The 19,824-nt window shown below is 40.3% G+C and overlaps 1 protein-coding gene across 1 annotated transcript; it reads right to left on the bottom strand.

Annotated features, from left to right (window-relative positions):
* Positions 1 to 7,106: 7,106 nt before the first annotated feature.
* On the bottom strand, positions 7,107 to 18,620 carry pcid2 (PCI domain containing 2). The gene is given in 15 exon segments (XM_054794717.1): positions 7,107 to 7,316; positions 9,475 to 9,598; positions 9,677 to 9,802; positions 14,374 to 14,447; positions 14,530 to 14,630; positions 14,714 to 14,855; positions 14,943 to 15,018; positions 16,313 to 16,416; positions 16,487 to 16,541; positions 16,625 to 16,676; positions 16,679 to 16,800; positions 16,883 to 16,956; positions 17,052 to 17,141; positions 17,212 to 17,275; positions 18,315 to 18,620. Coding segments are annotated over 15 exon segments (1,308 nt in total). The 5' UTR covers positions 18,329 to 18,620; the 3' UTR covers positions 7,107 to 7,226.
* Between the last annotated feature and the right edge of the window lie 1,204 nt (positions 18,621 to 19,824).

Genomic DNA, 19,824 nt, shown 5'->3' with positions numbered 1-19,824 from the left:
GGAGTGTGAATAATGAGTGTTGTGGATGTGTGCTGTCCTTGATGAGGTTGTGTGTTCTTCGTAGGACGCATGATTTATAAATGTCTTGCAATGTTCTCTGAGTTCTTGATCACCCGCTGGAGTGCCTTCCTATCATGTGTTGTACAGTTACCGTACCAAACAGTGATGAAGGCGGTAAGGACACTTTCGATAGTGCATCTGTAGAAGCAACTGAGGATTGTGGTGGACATGCCAAATTTCCTCAGTCTTCTCAGGAAGTACAGTCTCCTTTAGGACTTCTTCATAATTTGTTGGGTGTTGTGAGACCAGGTGAGGTCCTCGCTGATGTGTGTGCCAAGGAACTTGAAGGTTTTCACCCTCTCCACCTCAGTCTCATCAATAAACAGGGGTCTATGCGGCTCCTTTTCCCTTGTTCTTGGGTCAATGATCATCTCTTTCGTCTTATCTGTACTGAGAAGGAGATTGTTATCACGACACCAAGCTATGAGGTCCGCCCCCTCTATTCTGTATGATGTTTCAACACCACCAGTGATCAGGCCGATGACTGTAGTGTCATCCGCAAATTTAATGATGCTGATGTTGTTGTGGGAGGCCACGCAATCGTAGGTGAAGAGCGTGTAGAGGAGCGGACTCAGCACACACCCCTGTGGGGTCCCAGTGCTCACAATTCTTGAGCTGGATGTGCAATTGTGGACTCTGACTGACTGGGCCTGCCTGTGAGAAAGTTAAACACCCAGTTACAGAGGGGGGGTGACAGGCCAAGGCCAAGTGTGAGGAGCTTATCTGTGAGTTTGTGGGGGCTGACTGTGTTAAATGTCTATAAATAGTCTATAAATAGCATTCTGACATATGTATCCTGGCCCTGTAGGTGCCACCTGCAGGTGGTATGCAAACTGTAGAGGGTCCACAGTGGCCGGAATGCTCTTTTTGATGTGGGTCATGACTATCCTTTCAAAGCACTTCATTACAATTGGAGTGAGCACTATTGTGACAGATTGAATAGTATGCACTATATGGGTGTAGCAGTAGTAATTCACAATTGCCTTAATATTCATATGGTACCTATATCATGCTTAAAATGTTAATTGTTAGTTGCAGCAGTAAGAGTACAGTAAAATGTTTTTGGCTTAATGCTATTGTAATAGATAAAGTGATAGTTATTGTAATACTGGAGGGCTCCAGCAGGGGGCGCTTAGCGCTTTTGGATCATACTAAGGACACCTCACTTCCTCCTCCTCAATCATTACAAACGTGGCTTGAGGAAAGATCGTGTCTGTTTGTCCTGATTCAGTAATTCCCCTTTTCAGGTATTTGTTCTTCCAAATAAGTAGTTTATGCTTATGAATGTTTAAACGTGTTATGGAATGTTATATGTGTTACGGTGTGTATCTAAAGTTTAATGAGGTCTAAACGAGCTAATGCTAAAGCTAACGGCATTGCCGAACGCGCTGAAGCTAATGTTCAGAGAACCACCATGTTTAGATGCAATACTGTGAAGTGGAACATGGAAAATGGCATTGTAGTATCCTTGTATATATATGTGTGTATTTGCTGGAGTATCTGTGATGGGTGTGCTATCAGTTTAAGTGTGCTTAAGAAGAAGAAAGTTTTATAGTACATTAGTATAATAGGAATATTTTGCCAATTGCTGTGTGTGTTGTTAAAACATTTTTCACAAATACTGTCACTCTGTTGAAGCTGCTAATGTATGTAAAATGTGTGTAAGTCGGTTCTCAATCATTACAAACGTGACTTGGGGAAAGATCGTGTCTGTTTGTCCTGATAATAATTCCCCTTTTCAGGGAGGCTACACTATAGGGTGATAGTCATTTAAGGAAAGGGTACGTTTACGAACACGGCCTACTATCCACGCAAATAAATGCTGTGCATGGTAACTAAATGTTGCTATTGATGACATACTTGACATATGCAATGAAAAACTGTCTTATTTTTTCTCGGAGCACTGAGGACATATTAGTTATGTGTCTTAAACATAAACTAAAACCCTATACAGTTATTTACTGTAAATTACTATTTAACCCGATGTTTGTTATATTAATCAAACATTATCACGATGATAAAATAAAATGAAGTATTCAAGTGTTTTTCATATATCTTTTCGTTCGGATCACGCAATGCGTACTGTTGTTTATGATAAATGACCAATGATATTCATCAGTGTCATGTCAAATAACAACAGTTTCCACAAATGTTTAAAGTTAACAACGGCGTGATGTTTTCATGTAATGATGGATAAAACTTCCATTGCATGTTTATTTCGAACAAATGATTTCACCTCACCACTTAAAATGTCGCCTTTTTGCCATGTCTCCAAAAAGTGCGTACGCCAACTACAAAAGGTAGCCGTGTGCACATTCCCACGTCAAGTATCTTTTTATTGGGACCATACTTGGCCTGGAAAACGGCGTACACAACTTTTCGGACTCATTTTGTGCATACACAAGATGAGGCCCCTGGACACAGAACGGTCCACGGCAGAAAGACACTACCCAAACACCAGAGGACTTTGACAACTCCAGCAACACCCAACAGGAAGGATATGTTCATGGTGCGCTCGGTTGTCTCAACTGCATGTTTGGATGGAGCTCGCTGCTAGCACTGCTAGCACTGCTAGCACTGCTGGCTCCTGCAACCTCAAAAAACAAGCGCTGCAGCGAAGAGGATTGACTGACTGACGATTGAATGCAATGAAAACCAGTCACAGATCAAGAGCCACATTTTTTAGTGTGTTACTGCAAAGCCACATCATACACATGAACATCCTTCCCTCCTCACACACATACCTTTGCTCAGCCAGATTTACTGTAAATGTCACACACCAACATAACAAAAATCGACACATACAGAGTACCAAGACCACAGGCCGATAATTTTTTTTTTAATGAAAATTGTGTGCTCTTTCTCACATAATTACTTCAACCAAGTCCACAAACAAAAATACATATATAAAATATTTTTTTTCTTTTACTCTGACCTTAATTAGTGGGACTTTTGGCATTCCCTGCCTTGAACAATCCTCTTCAAATCTGGTTTGTATTCCGTTGTTGTTCTTTCACAATGGTGTCAGTCAGAACAGATGGATGCCTTGATTTCACGTGTTTCAGGGTAGAAAATACAGACTCGCAGATGATGTGGACCCAAACATTGACAGTATCTTCAGCACAGCCCGTTTAATCCCTACTGGGTTATTTTTCCACTGGCACACTTTTCCAGAACTGAATGGTCCCTTCCCGTCATGCAGATTTCAACTGGTCCTCCTCGCAAAGATCGATGATCTGTAACTCAGCCGCAGCCTCATCTGTGACTAGAGGGGCTTTCAAACGGCCCGTCTCAGCATTAACTGGGTCGACGAGGAACGTAATCTGTGGCCTTTGCAGTTGTAGATCACGAAACTTGGCCACAAAGCTTCCTTGCAGGTTTTCAACCAGTGTTACATATCAGCTTCTTTGCTTATTTAAGGCAATGCTAGTGACTTATGGAGGATTAAAAGTGCCAAAATTAAATAAATAAATACATCATTAGATAATTAATTAAATATGTCATTAATTAATTAAATATGTCATTAATTAATTAAAATTTATTTAATTCCAATTTTAATTAATTAAATACATCATTAGATAATTAATTAAATATGTCATTAATTAATTAACATTTATTTAATTCCAATTTTAATTAATGACATATTTAATTAATTATCTAATGATGTATTTATTTATTTAATTTTGGCACTTTTAATCCTCCATAGTGACTTGCCCACTGACTCAGAGTGGGAAAATGTGTTAATCTTGTAACCCAGGTTAACTGGATGTTCAACAGTAAAAGCATGTTAATAAAAACAGAAATAACTATTTTGTATTAAAAAAAAACAATATGAGGCAATATGGTTATATAATCTGTAAATATGTGTATAATAATCTATGTTGTTTAAAACCTGTTAAAATGTGAAAAGGATGTAAATTCATTGGTTATTGTAATTTACGTTTGAATTATGGATATGTGACTTTTATTTTGAAATGGCACGTTGCTACGTAACCCATGTGACTAGCTCCATTTCCTGTGCAGAGGAGGGAGAACATTACGCAGTCAGCGCATAGTGCGCAGCAGAAGAAGAGCAGGGAACTTTCCAAAAAAATATGAAAACGTGTCTAAATACTATTTTTGTTGTCTGAAGAAAGTGCAAAGAAGGTATTTTTGATTTTCCACCGTGTTCCTGTTTTGGACATGTTTTATTTTCTCGAACGGGACTTGGTGAGTGAAAGAAATGTATTTTATTTCGTTTGAAAGTGATGTGAGATAACATAGTGGTTATGTTTTGTGAAGTTCTGGTGTATTTTCAATTGTTCACATACTTTAGTGTTGCAAGTGTATTGTTCCTTCCGTCATTTCGGCGACGGCACTTGTTAACGAGCACTAATTAAGAGACGAAAGTGACGTGTTCTTTATTGTAACACTACCCACTGGTTGATTTGATGTATTTATGCATATTTCATGTTGTTTATGATAGGACAATTAGATTGGGTTGAAGAACTATTGAGATAAGTCGACATAAGAGAACATGTGCTGGAGCGCATGTGCTTGAGCCACCAACACAACCTGTGAACTGCGCATGCGCCAGGACCAGTTCCGGAGCAACACGCCCTCTGCTGACCGGTGCATGGTACTACAACTGGTAGGATTATCCATTCTTTCTGCAAAACTGCAGTGGACCAAGGATAACCGCTGGATTGTTCAAGACAATCAAAGGATTAACAAATAGAAAAGAAAGAAAAAGACTTATTCTGGTCTTTTGCTGAATTATTCAGAGTTTTGTACATTGTTCTATTCTTTTGGTATTGTCCTCAATTATTGTAAAAAGGTTATTTTTGCAATAAGTTGTTTTGTATGTTTGTAAATAAACTAACCATTGTAAAATTCCAAAAACTAACTTGAAGGGAAAAGGAATAGAACTAAACTTGGTTTAGTTTCAACTAAGTAGTTAATTTGAAAATTGATCAAGAACTAACATGAACTAAACAAAAGGTTGCAACCGAGTACTAAACCAACAGAACTAAACATTAGCCATAATACCAAATCTAGTGTTAACATAGTGCTAAACTTAATTCTTTAAGCCAAAATAAGGTTTAAACAGAAAAGAGGTAGAAGAGTTTAACTCAACTAGAAGTGTGTGTATTATGTTTGTATGTGTTAATGTTTTTGTCCATATTTGTACTTTTTTCAATAATAAGCCGGCAGTTCAACTTATTCTTGGTCTGTGTTTTTTTTTTGTCTGCCAAGCCAAAAAATGACTCCAGTAGCCGAACCTGTACTGGTCCATGATATCCCCTTGTCCCCTTATCCTTTACCCTGTAAACACCCCACGGGAGTGTTCCAATCTCCCTTTTGAATATACTGTATGTCTTGAACAGCTTCAGTTTGTTGACACATAAAAACACACTTTGCACCGGGACAGGCAACATTTTTAACTTACCCTGCAAGGTAAGGTTCAGTTTGTCCAAGAGACACAGCGTGTCAACCGAAAAAGGCAGGTCCAAAATCCACTCGTGGTCCGAGAGCTTGGGATAGTCCTTGCCCTTCTCTTTTATGAACAGTTTAATGACATCCAAAAGCGAGAGAGCACCAGGCCTTTTGAAAGCCACCTCACAGTGCAGCAAAGCGAAGACGGTCTAGCTCAGCGATGACATTCTTGAATTGCCGGTGGTTCAGCGCATGTGTGCAGATGGACTTGACGATTTCCATTACAGGCTTTTTTTTTTTTACAGGCAGTTCATCAATTTGAGGTAAAGAAAATTCACACCGACAACACCACGGGGGGAGGAAAGGGTCTTCAGAACCCTGACAAACTTAACTGAAGGCTACATCAAGTCCGGACAGTAGCAGGCAGTAACAAATACATCAACTTTATTTTATAATAAGATAGGCCTATAGGGAATTGGGAACCAGTACAACAAAAATCATACAAAACACAGCAACCAATATAAAACAAGACATGCAAAGTAAAACAAAAAGAAAACTAAATCAAACTAATCATACTGAAACTGTATTAAAAAGAAGCTACAATTAAGAGTGCTTTCGTTATTCCCACCAGTAGAGGGAGACCCTGCTCGGTTAGGAGCGCCTCTGGATGCGGCACCCAGCCTCCAAGTCGGCCACAGTAGCCTGCCTCTGCTCATTCAATGTGCATGCCTGCGAAAATACCGTAATGAACTAAACTTCGATATGCTTGCATGCCGCTCGAGAGCCACAGGTTCGTTAATGATTGATCAAGAGGGAGGAGTGTGATAGGAAAATGTATCATTTACAGATATAACTTACGTCACGTTATTTGAGTCTGTATGCTGTCTGGGGACCCTGAGTGTTACATTTCCATACAAGGTGTCCCACTGCTTGCGTCGGTTTTCTCCGGGTACTCCGGTTTCCTCCCACGTTCCAAAAACATGCATGTTAGATTAATTGGTGACTCTAAACTGTCCATAGGATTTTATTTTTTTAAAAATACAGTGGAACCTTCATTCCAGAAGGTTTGACTCTCACCGAAATGGACGCTAACCAATTAATTTTTCCCACAAGAAGTCATGTAAATCCAATGTATCCATTCCAGAAAGCCAACAATGTTAGCACAATACATGTTTTATAGTTTTACATGCAGAAAAAAAGTCAACATGCGTATAAATACATAGAAATGATGAATGAACATTTAAGGTAACTTTTACCTTCACTGAAGACATGATTCTTGATGTGACATCCCCAAAGACACAAAGCGGCAGCAAGATCAACCACCACCATTATCCTGTTTTGACATGAGCGTCTTGAATTCAATAGTGTTTCCTCGCCTCAACACTGCCCCCCCACGGAGCACAAATGTGACGTACATTTTCGACGTTAAACAAAAATATGTCAACCGAGGCAAAGCAGTCATAAATGTGTTCTGTGTGTTCCACTTGGTCTGTGGTATATCAAACCCCACAATTTGTTTCAGCAATTTTGGAATCCTGACATAAAACCTAAATGTTAAATCAGTATTGCAATTAGAGCTCCATGACTCCTAATGCACACAATGCAAACAAAACCCCAAACTGAAGCAGTCATACAGCATATACTTTTTATTTCTTGTTTTACAGTATGGTACCAAATCAAGAAAGCATTAAAAAAAAAGTATAAAAGAGCTTGTTGAGCTTGTGGGAGCATCACAGTCGGGGTGATAAAGTCTAGGAGATTGAAGACAGCGAAGGGAATGGATTCTGTTTGCTGACCACAAGTTTCTGGTGCTGATGAGAGATGTAACCTTTGATGTGACCCTGGAAGCAGCAGACACCGAGTCAGTGTTACCGTATTGAATAGAAAACTGTATTTTTTTTCTCTCGAGAAAACAGTCTGAAAAAGACAGTAAAGACAACAGGGTCTAGCGCAGGGGTCTTCAAGTGAAATTGAGTAAAGTCTGTTTAGGTTAAAAAAAAAATAAATTACAGTGACGCTCTGAACCTTATTTTGCCTTAAATTGCATCACAGACACATGAAATGTAATGAAACCCTGCGCATCACCCTACAACAGTACTTCTCACATAGTGGTGCGGGCCCACCGGGGGTGGGGCTTGAGAGGCAGGGAGGACTTTTGATATTAGTGCAGACCTGGCAACATGTCTGAATTTGTCGTACTCAGCATACAATTTGCCTCTTGAATATGCTCGTATGCTTCACTGCTGGAGTTCAGTCTGTACATTACAGATAAATAAATAAATAGATATCAGTTTCATAATTGTGTTTCAAATTGGGGGGAGAGAACCACTGCCCTCCAACACACTTATTTTGGCACCCACATTGCATTTCAAAGGAAACAGGCCCAAACAAACAGTGTTTTGTTTTGCTCCAATAGCCATGCAATCCTTAGTGAGCACTCATTTGCACGCTGCCGTGCTGTAAACTAATGTGCTATGACTCTCGTAGAGTTTTCGTACCGGGCTCTACAGTTTCCGGGCATATGCGACACAGCGGTTTGGCACTGGATTCCATTCACTTTTAAATGGTCGCTTTTCTTGATCAACTCTTCTTACTTTTGAACAAGCCGTGGTTGTCATTCGCTCGGCATGTAAACAAACGATTTCACTGGCTCATTTTGAGTGATGTCAACGCGTTTGCCGTCGTGTAACCGTAATAACTGACGCAATTACGCATGTAAACTCGCGAGCATGATTATATGTTACTATTACATTTCCCATTCTCTTTCATCGGTCACGGGTCCGTAAAGGGCCAGCACTGGGTCCGGATTCCGACCGATGTCCGCCATTTGGCGATGGCAGGTCTAGAGGTTTATACATGCAGATCAAGAGTGTGCCGGTCCGTGGGACTGTCTCACACCCAGGCGGGACAGAAGAGCAACGAGACAGCACTTGCCACGCATTTTCTCCAATACCGTTTATGTCAACGCCAATGACATCGACATAAGGGGTTGTCGAAACCGAAACAAACCATTCCCTGCACATTTCAAGTCTAACATTTGGTGTCAAACAACAGCCGTCGATCAAATGTGGGCACTTTCTGGTAATAAGAACAGCACAGTGGATCAGAGCTTATGAATTAGTCAACATAAGCGGGTTCTATTATATGCACAGTACAGGTGGTCCTCGGGTTACAAACAAGTTTCATTCCTACGACGCATTGCTGGTTGAATTTTCGTGTAAGCTGGAACTTATAGCTAAATTAACACTTAGGTCACTCACACTGCACACAGAACACATCAAGGACATCAAATACAGTCAGAAAAACACGAAATACAAGAATTCATCCATCCATCCATTTTCCACACCACTTCTCCTCATTAGGGTCGCGGGGGCATGCTGGAGTCTATCCCAGCTGACTTCGGGCGACAGGCGGGGTACACCCTGGACTGGTCGCCAGCCAATGGCAGGGCACATATAGACAAACAACCATTCACACTCACATTCATACCTATGGACAATTTAGAGTCTCCAATGAACCTAACATGCATGTTTTTGGAATGTGGGAGGAAACCGGAGTACCCGGAGAAAACCCACACACACAAAGGAGAACATGCAAACTCCACACAGAAATACCATTGAATACAAGAATTCAATGAAACAGTAATAATAATTTGAAAAAAAAGAGGACAAAACCACTACGCTGTAACGCCCTGGAAGTTGTGTGTAGTGTTAAGAGTTTTGTGATTCCCGACCGTCTGTGAATGTGACAGGCTGAGTCCTGGCTGCGTGTGTGCATGTGTTGTGGCAGGAGGACGGCTTTGTGCAGAGACGCTTGAGTTTGCTGATTACTTATACATAATTATGTTTTTTAACGATTATGTATTTTTCAGGTGTGCCAGGACTTATGATGCTCATTTTTTTTTTTTGCAAAAACGGGTCTTGAAAATGAGGGGTCGTCTCATGCTCAGGGTCAGTCTGGTAATTTACTTCTTTGTTTCTCTTGTGCGTGTGTATTCACCATGTAGATCAGGTTAGCCAGGATACACTGCACCTCATCGATGTCAACGTCCTCCACCTTCATCATCTGCAGGGCCACCAGGAAGGTGTGCAGAGGCAGCTGGTGGGTCCTCAGCAGCAGATACCTGCACACAGTTGAGGAGGTCAAAATGGTGTCGCTGGGCTCACGTCGCTCTCAGAAAACTATGAGCGTGAAGGCTCACACTTTCTTGAAGAGGTTTCTGTATGTGATGATCTTGAGCTTCTCCAGGATGAGGAAGATGCCACAGCGGATGAAGAAGGTCTCGTGTTTGGACAGAGCCTCATTCAGTAGCAGCAGGTTCCCGTCACTGTCACATACACACCAGTGTTGGGCGAGATGTATCACTACTGTCATTTCATAGGCAAAGAGCTATACAGCAATCCCTCGTTTATCACTGCTAATTGGTTCCCAGACCCGGCCGTAATAAATGAATTCTTTGTAAATTAAATATTTTCGTACTTATGGCATAGAAAACCTGTTTACGACCGTCTAAATGTCACATCTTGGCTTTGGCGTTGTGGCGGCGACCGCAGGATGCGAGCGATGAGACCCGATTGCAGGTAAAAAGAAATATTTATTAATGATTGCTGCCCTGCAGCAACAGGATACCAACAGATGAGCAGTAACAAAGACAATGTTCCTTATGGATGAACTAACTCTGCGGTAAGATGTCTACAGTATATCTATAACACAAGTTATCTGTTCACTTGTAGCAGCTATTGGCTTTGCTTGGCGTCATGAACTCTACTACAGAAATCAGTGTTTTCTACACGTTGGCTTCTTAAACTATTATTTCATGATGAAATTAAAAATGTTCCCATTGGTGAAACCTTTTCAATATGTTGCCTTGACTTCGGCTGCATTGTCTTTTGCATAATCATTTTAAATTCTTGTATGTGGGTAATGTTTGATAGCAAATGCTAACTGGATGTAATACATGAAGTGTGTGCCCTAATGAACGTTACATAGCTAATTTGACTGACATATTACCAGTACTCAGGTTATGTACACAACTATTTAGGAGTTATGGGTAATTATCTTTATTTCCATATTGAAGTGAATTATGATAGCAACTACTTTGATTACCTGTAAACTTTGAAAATGTGAATGTGAAATACTAATCATTAATATTTACAATAGAATTTCATAGTTTACTGGTTACATTTTGTATATGTTATATGTTTTAGAGAAAGAGGTAGATCATTTTGACTTGTACTTGCATGCTGAGAAAGTGCGTGCACTCCTGATGTACATGTATAACGTACATAAATACCTATTCATATTTTATTTAAATAAATATACATATACTTTCTATATTTATAGTAGCAGGTAGATCTTTGGGACTTGGTCATTTTAAAAGTAGCTCGCAGGCTATAAAAGTGTGAGCACCCCTGGTATGTATAACATACATAAATACCTATTCATATTTTATTAAAATAAATATAGTAAATATACACTGCTCAAAAAAATTTAACACTTGGAAAACACATCAGATCTAAACTGGGGAAAAATGATCTTGAATATCTTTCCTGATAATAAGTGGGTGATGTATTAGTAACAAAATGATGCCACATCATTTGATAGAAATGAAAATGATCACCCTATAGAGGGGGGAAATCAAAGACACCCCAAAAATGAAAGTAAAAAAATGATGCAGCAGACTGGTCCATTTTGCCAAAATGTCATTGTAGCAACTCAAAATGATCCACAGTAGTTTGTGTGGCCCCCACGTGCTTGTACGCATGCCTGACAACGTCGGGGCATGCTCCTAATGAGACTACGGATGGTGTCCTGGGGGATCTCCTCCCAGATCTGGACCAGGGCATCACTGCGGTACCTGGACGCATGGAGGAGATTCCAGGAGACAGGTAGGTACTCCAGGAGAGCTGGACAGGGCCGTAGAAGGTCCTTCAACCCTCAACAGGATCGGTATCTGCTCCTTTGTGTAAGGAGGAACAGGATGAGCACTGCCAGAGCCCTACAAAATGACCTCCAGCAGGCCACTGGTGTGAATGTTTCTGACCAAACAATCAGAAACAGGCTCCATGAGGGTGGCCTGAGGGCCCGACGTCCTGTAGTGGGCCCTGTGCTCACTGCCCAGCACCGTAGAGCTCGATTGGCATTTGCCATAGACCACCAGAATTGGCAACTACACCACTGGTGCCCTGTGCTCTTCCCTGATGAGAGCAAGTTCAACCTGAGCACATGCGACAGACGTGAAAGGGTCTGGAGATGCCGTGGAGAACGTTATGCTGCCTGCAACATCATTCAGCATGACCGGTTTGGTGGTGGGTCAGTGATGGTCTGGGGAGGCATATCCCTGGAAGGACGCACAGACCTCTACAGGTTAGATAACGGCACCCTGACTGCGATTAGGTATCGGGATGAAATCCTTGGACCCATTGTCAGAACCTACGCTGGTGCAGTGGGACCTGGGTTCCTCCTGGTCCACGACAATGCCCGACCTCATGTGGCTAGTGTATGCAGGTAGTTCCTGGAGGATGAAGGAATTGATACCATTGACTGGCCCCCACGTTCACCTGACCTAAACCCAATAGAACACCTCTGGGACATTATGTTTAGATCCATCCGGCGCCGCCAGGTTGCTCCTCAGACTGTCCAGGAGCTCATTGATGCCCTGGTCCAGATCTGGGAGGAGATCCCCCAGGACACCATCCGTAGTCTCATTAGGAGCATGCCCCGACGTTGTCAGGCATGCGTACAAGCACGTGGGGGCCACACAAACTACTGAGAATCATTTTGAGTTGCTACAATGACATTTTAGCAAAATGGACCAGTCTGCTGCATCATTTTTTCACTTTCATTTTTGGGGTGTCTTTGATTTCCCCCCTCTATAGGGTGATCATTTTCATTTCTATCAAATGATGTGGCATCATTTTGTTACTAATACATCACCCACTTATTATCAGGAAAGATATTCAAGATCATTTTTCCCCCAGTTTAGATCTGATGTGTTTTCCAAGTGTTCCTCTAATTCTTTTGAGCAGTGTATATACTTTCTATAGTAGTAGGTAGATCTTTGGGACTTGGTCATTTTAAAAGTAGCTCGCAGGCTAAAAAAGCGTGAGCACCACTGATCTAAGACATAACAAGGGAACATAAACACGCTGTCATGCGGGCTAGTTCACAGATCGTGATGCTAATACGGTTTTAACATTATTAGAGCCCTCGAGACATGAAACAAAACCCATATAGTTACCTTTACATTCGTATTAGCCAGTACCTGTATATGCAATATATCACATTGTAGATTACCTGAACAGGTATGTATATTTCAAGAAAAAACTGCATCTCTGCTAAACAATAACTTACCAAACCATAACTTTTTTTCCCGCAACCTAATTTTCCAAAAACTACGACGTCATTCATTGGTTTGTTTGTCATATTACAACTTTTACAAAAATAACATCTTTTTTCTTTAATATTTCCACTTTACGCTAATAAAAATACGTTATTTTTCCTCATAAAATTAGATTATTTTCATACGATTAGACTTTTCCCCTCGCTGGATTAGAAACATTTTTATCTTAATATTTTGACTTTATTCTTGTAAAATTACTGCAGATTTTTGCATTGCTGCTGTTATTTTGTTTTTTTTTGTAGTCTTCTTGTTAAATTATATTTTTAACATGTGCCGAGGAACAATAAAACAGACGCGGGCCACAAATGGTCCCGGGGCCGCACTTTGGACACCCCTGCAAAACAGTACGTATAGTCAGAGAAAATAAGCCATTCACGACTTAAATAAAACTTGTGCTTGTGTGTGTTGCAGTAAATGTGTTCCCCAGGGGGGCTTAGTGGCAGATTGCTGGGGGTTTAAAGTTCAGTTTTAGCTTGTCGTGGGTTATGGCCACAACAGCAGCCCATGTTATTATTATGATTACTATGTTATTATTATTGTGGCTGTTGTGAGATCATTTAAAGATACAATAAAAGCCTGTTGTTCTGGTAATCAAGCCAGCTTGTTTCACCGAACAATTACTGACACCTAATGACCAATGTAGAGTACTACATACGCAATTTGAATGCGTTTTCTGCCTGGTATTTGTATTTTAGCTTATTTAGTTAGCTCATTTAAACATTTTTATGCTTGAAAATACTTAATTTAGGCAAAAAAATACATAAAATTTGTTTAATAATATGTATATAATTATATATTATGAATACATATATATTTTTTACTAATCGGCTATATTCAACCACAGAAAGGCATGATTTATTAATTAATATGTTTGAAAAACTGATAAAATGAAGCCATGAAATTCGAAACGCAATGTGGCAACCGTAGTGTAATTTTTTTAAAACTCAGTTTTGCTGACTGATTTGATTTTTTTCCAGCACTTTTCATTCTTTTCTCACAGCAAAATGTAAATGACAAAATGTAAGCAAACAAAACATTGTGTCAACATGTAATCTCCGCTTCTTCCTACTCGTTGTCAGACATGATGAATTGCACAAATGTAACCACGTGATGTTCCTTAATGTAACTGGTTCAGCATGTCTGAAACAAACAGACCACACTTTAAACCAGGGGTCACCAACGTGGTGCCCGCGGGCACCAGGTCATCCCCCACGACCACATGAGGTGCCCGCAAGCCTGCTTTTCATTCAGGTTTTCAGTTAATAATGAAAGAACAGTAGAAAGAAATGCATTCTGAAATACAAAATGTGAGTTGTGGACACCAGCATTTTGTTAATGTTCTGGTAAAACAAGCATATTCGCTTTGTTTGGGTTTAAAATAAGCTCTGAAAATAAATGTTACAAAAATGAGTTTTGTAAAAGTCGCTCTCACAAGGAAAAACGTTGGTGACCCCTGCTTTGAACCAAACGGCCAGCGTGATGTGTGCTGGTCTTACCTGACAGCTTTGGTGACGTCTGCAAACTGCAAAAGGTCGTACTTTTCCAGCAGCTTCAGTGTTGGCATGTGGCCCTGAAACGGCAGTAAAGGTCAGACTGGAGGTTCTAACGGGTCAAAGTCGGTTCAAACTGGTTCAAGAAGTGAGTCGTCTGACCAGCAGCATCTTAACAGGCAGCAGGTAGATGAGAATCATTCTCTTGTTCTTCTGACTGCTGCGATGGCAGTGTCGGAAGGAAAAGGACAAAAACTCCTCAGCTGTGAGACACAGACATGGTCTTTCTTCATGCCAGCCATCTTCAAACAGGATGCTTTTTTTTTTTGGTCTGAGGACAAGCTACCTGGTTTGAAGTCGCTGTCAAACATGGCCTTGCGGCCGACGTAGTATTTGTACGTGACCTTCTGAGCAGGGCTGTAGTCATTCTTCAGGTTGGAGCTGTCGATGGCTCTGATGAGCGGCTTGCACAGATGCAGCTTATTGATCTAATTAGAAAAAAAAAAACCACACAATCCAAAAAAATATTTGTTCAGATCTAATAGACTACGATTCTGTTCGCATTTGGTCGAGACCTTGAAGTAGATCTTGAAGAGCTGGTTGCTCAGAAACATCATCCCCCATTTCTTTGAATCCTCAATCCCGGCTCGACTGCAAAGTGAAAATGGGAGACAGCGATGAGATTGTTGAATCAAGGCAGCCATTTGGACCACATTTTACCGCAAGTACGTCCACTGGTAACTTTGCTTTGAACGGAATACATCTGAGGTCCTCAGTAGGTGGCCACATACGGTCCACAAAGCACTTCATTTGGCCCACTAAACATCACCCAAATCATGAAAACCTTCAGCCTCTCAAAGAAGTGCTCATACATTCGTGCAGTCCAAAGTCCTGTCTAGGGGCCACTTGTAGCTCGCTGCAGCTTTTTTTTATAGCCCATGGCACATTCCAAAAATACAATTTAACAAGAAAGTTAAAAAAAAAAAACACACAAAAAACGGCAAATCAGTCAAAAAAATCATTCATTTTACAAAATAAAGTTGAAATATTAAGAGAAAAAAAGTTGTAATCTAAGAGAAAAACTTTATTTAACAAGAATAACGTCATAATATTATAAGGAAAAATAATGTCATTTTAGTATCATAAAGTGGAAATATATATATTTAAAAAAAATGGATGGCTATTTTTTATTTAAGTCCTAATATTATGACACTCAAAACCACAAAGTTTATTTCATTTTTGGAAAATTAGGTTGGGAAGAAACTTAAACTAAAATATAAACTTAAACTTAAAATATGTATTTTTTTTTAAAAAAAAGTCAAAATATTATGAGGAACAAAAAAAATTAAAGCTGTAATTTGGGGAAAAAAAGACATAATATTATGGAAATAAAGTCAAAATATTATGGGAATGAAGTCATAATATTACAAAAATAAAACAACAAAGATTAAATCAAGAAAGATTAAGAAGAAAGTTGAAATAGTTTGAAAATGTAAAAAAAAAAAAAAAAAAAAAAACTAGCAAAAATGGGGGGGAACGCAAAGACAAAAGTTCGTACTAATAATGTGCGTGCTTTTTCACCTCAATCACAAAGCTGAGGTGCACTTTTTTTCTTCAAATACATGTAACGTCTTAGCGTATCTACATGTGTTGCTTTACAAAATATTAAAGTGGCCCTTGCATCCTTTTATTTTTCAGTGTGTGGCCCTCGCTGGAACAAGTTGAGACACCCCTGAGCTAGATAGTTCCGTGGGTAATAACGCTCGCTCTCGGTACGAAAGGACTGGGGTTCTCTGGCCCTCGCAGTGTCTCCCTCGGAGAAACTAAATTGAGGAGCCCAGCCATACAGTATGTCCTACCTTCTCTAGTGGCCAGGGGGAACTAGTTTCTACTTTTGTTTCACCGTTACAGCAATAATAACAGTTACGAGGGTAAGAGTACTGACTTGTCGCTGGCACAAACACGAAAGCAGCTCATTAGTTGCTCGGCTGCTTTTTCCAGCATCTCACTTGGCTGACCTTTGCCCTTCTGCTGCAACTGCTGCTCCGCCTGAAACCACGCAGACCACCAGTTTATATCACCGTCAGTCAAATGGGTGCTTTGATTTAAGTCATCTTACACTGTTGGCAAATATCCTGAGATCAAGCGCGACAGCAAACATCACAGGTAGCGCCCTGAAAAACACACAAGACAAAAGATGCTCGTTTCTGCTGCAGGTGTTTGCGGCAAGCTAAGCTAAAGCTAAGCTACCACTCACCAGTTCTCCTCTTTGTGCGACTGAAATGCTCTCAGAAAGGATGTGAGAAGTCAAGGAACGACTGGGAGTGTGAAATCTGGGAAGCCAAGTAATGTCACCACAAAGGATATTGAACAACGATGGTCTGGAACTTGTAGGCTTCTACAAAGTCGTGATTGGCGACTGCATATGTACACCTGGCACGCAAGGAAAGGCTGTGTTAAAGAGGCGAGACACTGATCATCAACTAATACACAGCGCCAATCGATACCAACTCACCTGAGATGAGCGGCCACCATCTCGTCATACGGCGGCTCAAGAACCTGCTGGCATTTGTCCTCTGGATTGGCAAGCTGAAACCCACAAACGTACAGGTGCTTAGAGCTGAACAACAGTAGCTGACAGTCCAACAATAGAGTACAGTATACTCAAGAAGGTCTGGCCTTACCTGGAGGCGGGGGTTGGCAACGTGCGGATGTTTGAATGATAACAGCTCAGCGCAGAGCGAGCCCTTCTGGTTATCAATTGCTTCATAGATCTGCGGGGGAAGAGGGGCTGTTAGCTGTGTTTGTATAAAAACATACTGGTGGACAGAGGTCAGACGTCACCTGCTGGAGATACTGGTTGATAGTGATGTGCGCCATGATGCCGTCGTCTGAGAGCAGACTCAACCTACCGAGACAAACTTGTGAAGAACACAACGCCTTTGCATATCTACATGGTCCAATTCCCAACAACTAAGAGCTTAATCTGACTCATGTCTCGTGTAATATACTGTCCTTAAAACCAACATGACTTGCAACATGTTTTTGTTTTGTTAATGAGTACTTTTTAGCTAGAAATGACATTGGTTAGTTTGCATTAGCATAAGTACAACTACATACTGTACATAGCTTGCACAAAAACGAGCTGGAGGAGGGAGATAGGTGTTCCGTAAGCGTTTCTTGTTCAGAATACTTCCAAACTTGAGGCAGTGGAGCAAACGTGGTGAGAAAATCTATATTTCACATTTACACGAATTGAGCGAATCAATCGAAAATAACGCTATGAAATGTTTACATCGCGTCATTTCTTTCCAATGCAAATGCCGGATGAGTGGCTAAATTGTCTCATCACTTCCGTTAAAATATTAATAAACCACAACCTTACAATATACAGGAAACACTGTTTGTGTAGTCATTGATTGTAGGGACATACCTTTAAAATAAAATTACATCCAATAAAACAACCATTCAAATTAAGTTCCAAGCGGCTTCACCTAAATCAATGTCCGGGTTATTGTAATACACTTCCGGTTCCGAATTCACACGCGACTGGATTTTACAAAGTAAAGGTCTACAAGTAGTACGCGTATATACTGAAAGACCGTTTGTCCTTCAAAATAAAACATAGGCATATAGAGGCAGGATCTACTGCAAAAATAATACATAACAAATAATTCTCCTCACCCACAAGAACTGAGCCAAAGGCAGTTTGCGTTGCATGTATTACATTTTATTTCCCAATCTATTTCACAAAGGAACACGTGAAAGCGACGTGCAGCCGCTAAAATTTGTTTCACCACACAAAACAAACCTGTCAATGGAACATCACGATAGAAAGCCACACTTGACAAACTAATTTAGTTATCACGAATGTCACCACCAGGTGAGCTGAACATGGCTACTGAAACTTAAGGGCTGTGTCTCAATTCGCACACTTCTGTACTTACACTGTTGAGTGCATAAGCGCTGAGAAGTACGGCAAACTGCAGTGCGCTGTCCGTACCCGGATGTTGCACTCAAACGGCCAAAATGGTGAGGGCACAACACCTTAACCACTCTCAATAGTTGGCTAGGCAGATGACAGTACCCGGATGTTGCACTGAACACGCCCACAATGATGAGTGTGCACTGATGGACCCCCGCCATCCTCAATAGTCGTGCCGTCCCAGCTTTTGCTACGAGGAATTTAAATTTCCAGAAAAAATGCAATAACGAACATTTAAGGACTCTCTCAAGATAAAAATCCAATTATTGCAAAAATACAAATGGAATGTTGTTCATGACAATATTAGTCTTTAAAGGAATAAAAGTTATTGCATGGGAAATGAATGCATACACTCATGTTTTTTATGCTTTGAAGTGGAATCACTCTTCAATAAAATATTAATGGTTAAAGAAAGCACTTGATGGAAAAAATGCATTATGTTTGGATGTGATAAAGACAGATTCCAACGTAAAACATATTCTTAAAGTTATTACCCATGCAAAATATTATATCCATAAATGCAAATGCTCAAAGACAACACTTGGTAGGCAAAAACACACTATTGAAATGGACCCGTCCATCTGACGGACCGTCCATCTGCTCAATAGACTGTACACCAAAAAAGCTCTTAAAATTCAACAAAAATATTTCATTTTTCATCTAACTGTACCCCTCTCACTTTATGTTTGTCTTGTATTGTGTTCGCTTTTTGTAACCTTTAAAAAAAAAAAATCTACCGGTATCTACTGTACGCCTTATTGTCAATGACTATTTCCATTCAGTAAAAATACATTTTTTAAATCCTCAATAGTCACCATCTGGGCTAGGTAGCAGAAGGCGAGGAACCGACTTGAAATAACGGCGGCTGAGGAATATCCCGTTGCAGTGGTGAAGTAGCAATGAACAGAGGAAGGAGGAGAAGCGGACAAATATCGTGATCATCATTTCTGGTAAGTGCTCAACAACAGTTATCAATTTGGGACAGCACTAAACTATCAAAATAGATACAAAATGTACACAGAATACAGTAATCCGTCATTTATCGCGGTTAATTGGTTCCAGACACAACTGTGATAAGTGAATTTCCGCAGAGTAGGATTCCTCATAAATTGAATATTTACGTAGTTAGAGCATAGAAAACCTGTTTATGACCTAAATACGGTTTTCAACATTATTAGAGCCATCTAGACATGAAATAACAATATAGTAAACATAATCAGAAAAAATAAGTTATTTCAGACATAAATAAAACTTGTCGCAGTAAATGTGTTGCCGATGTGTCGGGGACAGGAAGTGATGTTGGGGTTTAGAGTTGAGTTTTAGCTTGGCGTGGGTTACGGCTGTGTTATTATTTTGATTATTATCTTATTATTATTGGTGCCTGTTGTGAGATCATTGAAACCTGCAATAAAAGCTTGTTGTTCCAGTAAAATCTGGTGCTTGTCTCACCAAACATTAAAGTAACATTACTG

The sequence above is a fragment of the Dunckerocampus dactyliophorus genome, chromosome 1, assembly GCF_027744805.1.
Source record: "Dunckerocampus dactyliophorus isolate RoL2022-P2 chromosome 1, RoL_Ddac_1.1, whole genome shotgun sequence".
Classification (NCBI taxonomy): Eukaryota; Metazoa; Chordata; class Actinopteri; order Syngnathiformes; family Syngnathidae; genus Dunckerocampus; species Dunckerocampus dactyliophorus.
Note: the sequence above shows the minus strand (reverse complement) of the source record. Positions and strands in the feature narration are given on the sequence as shown.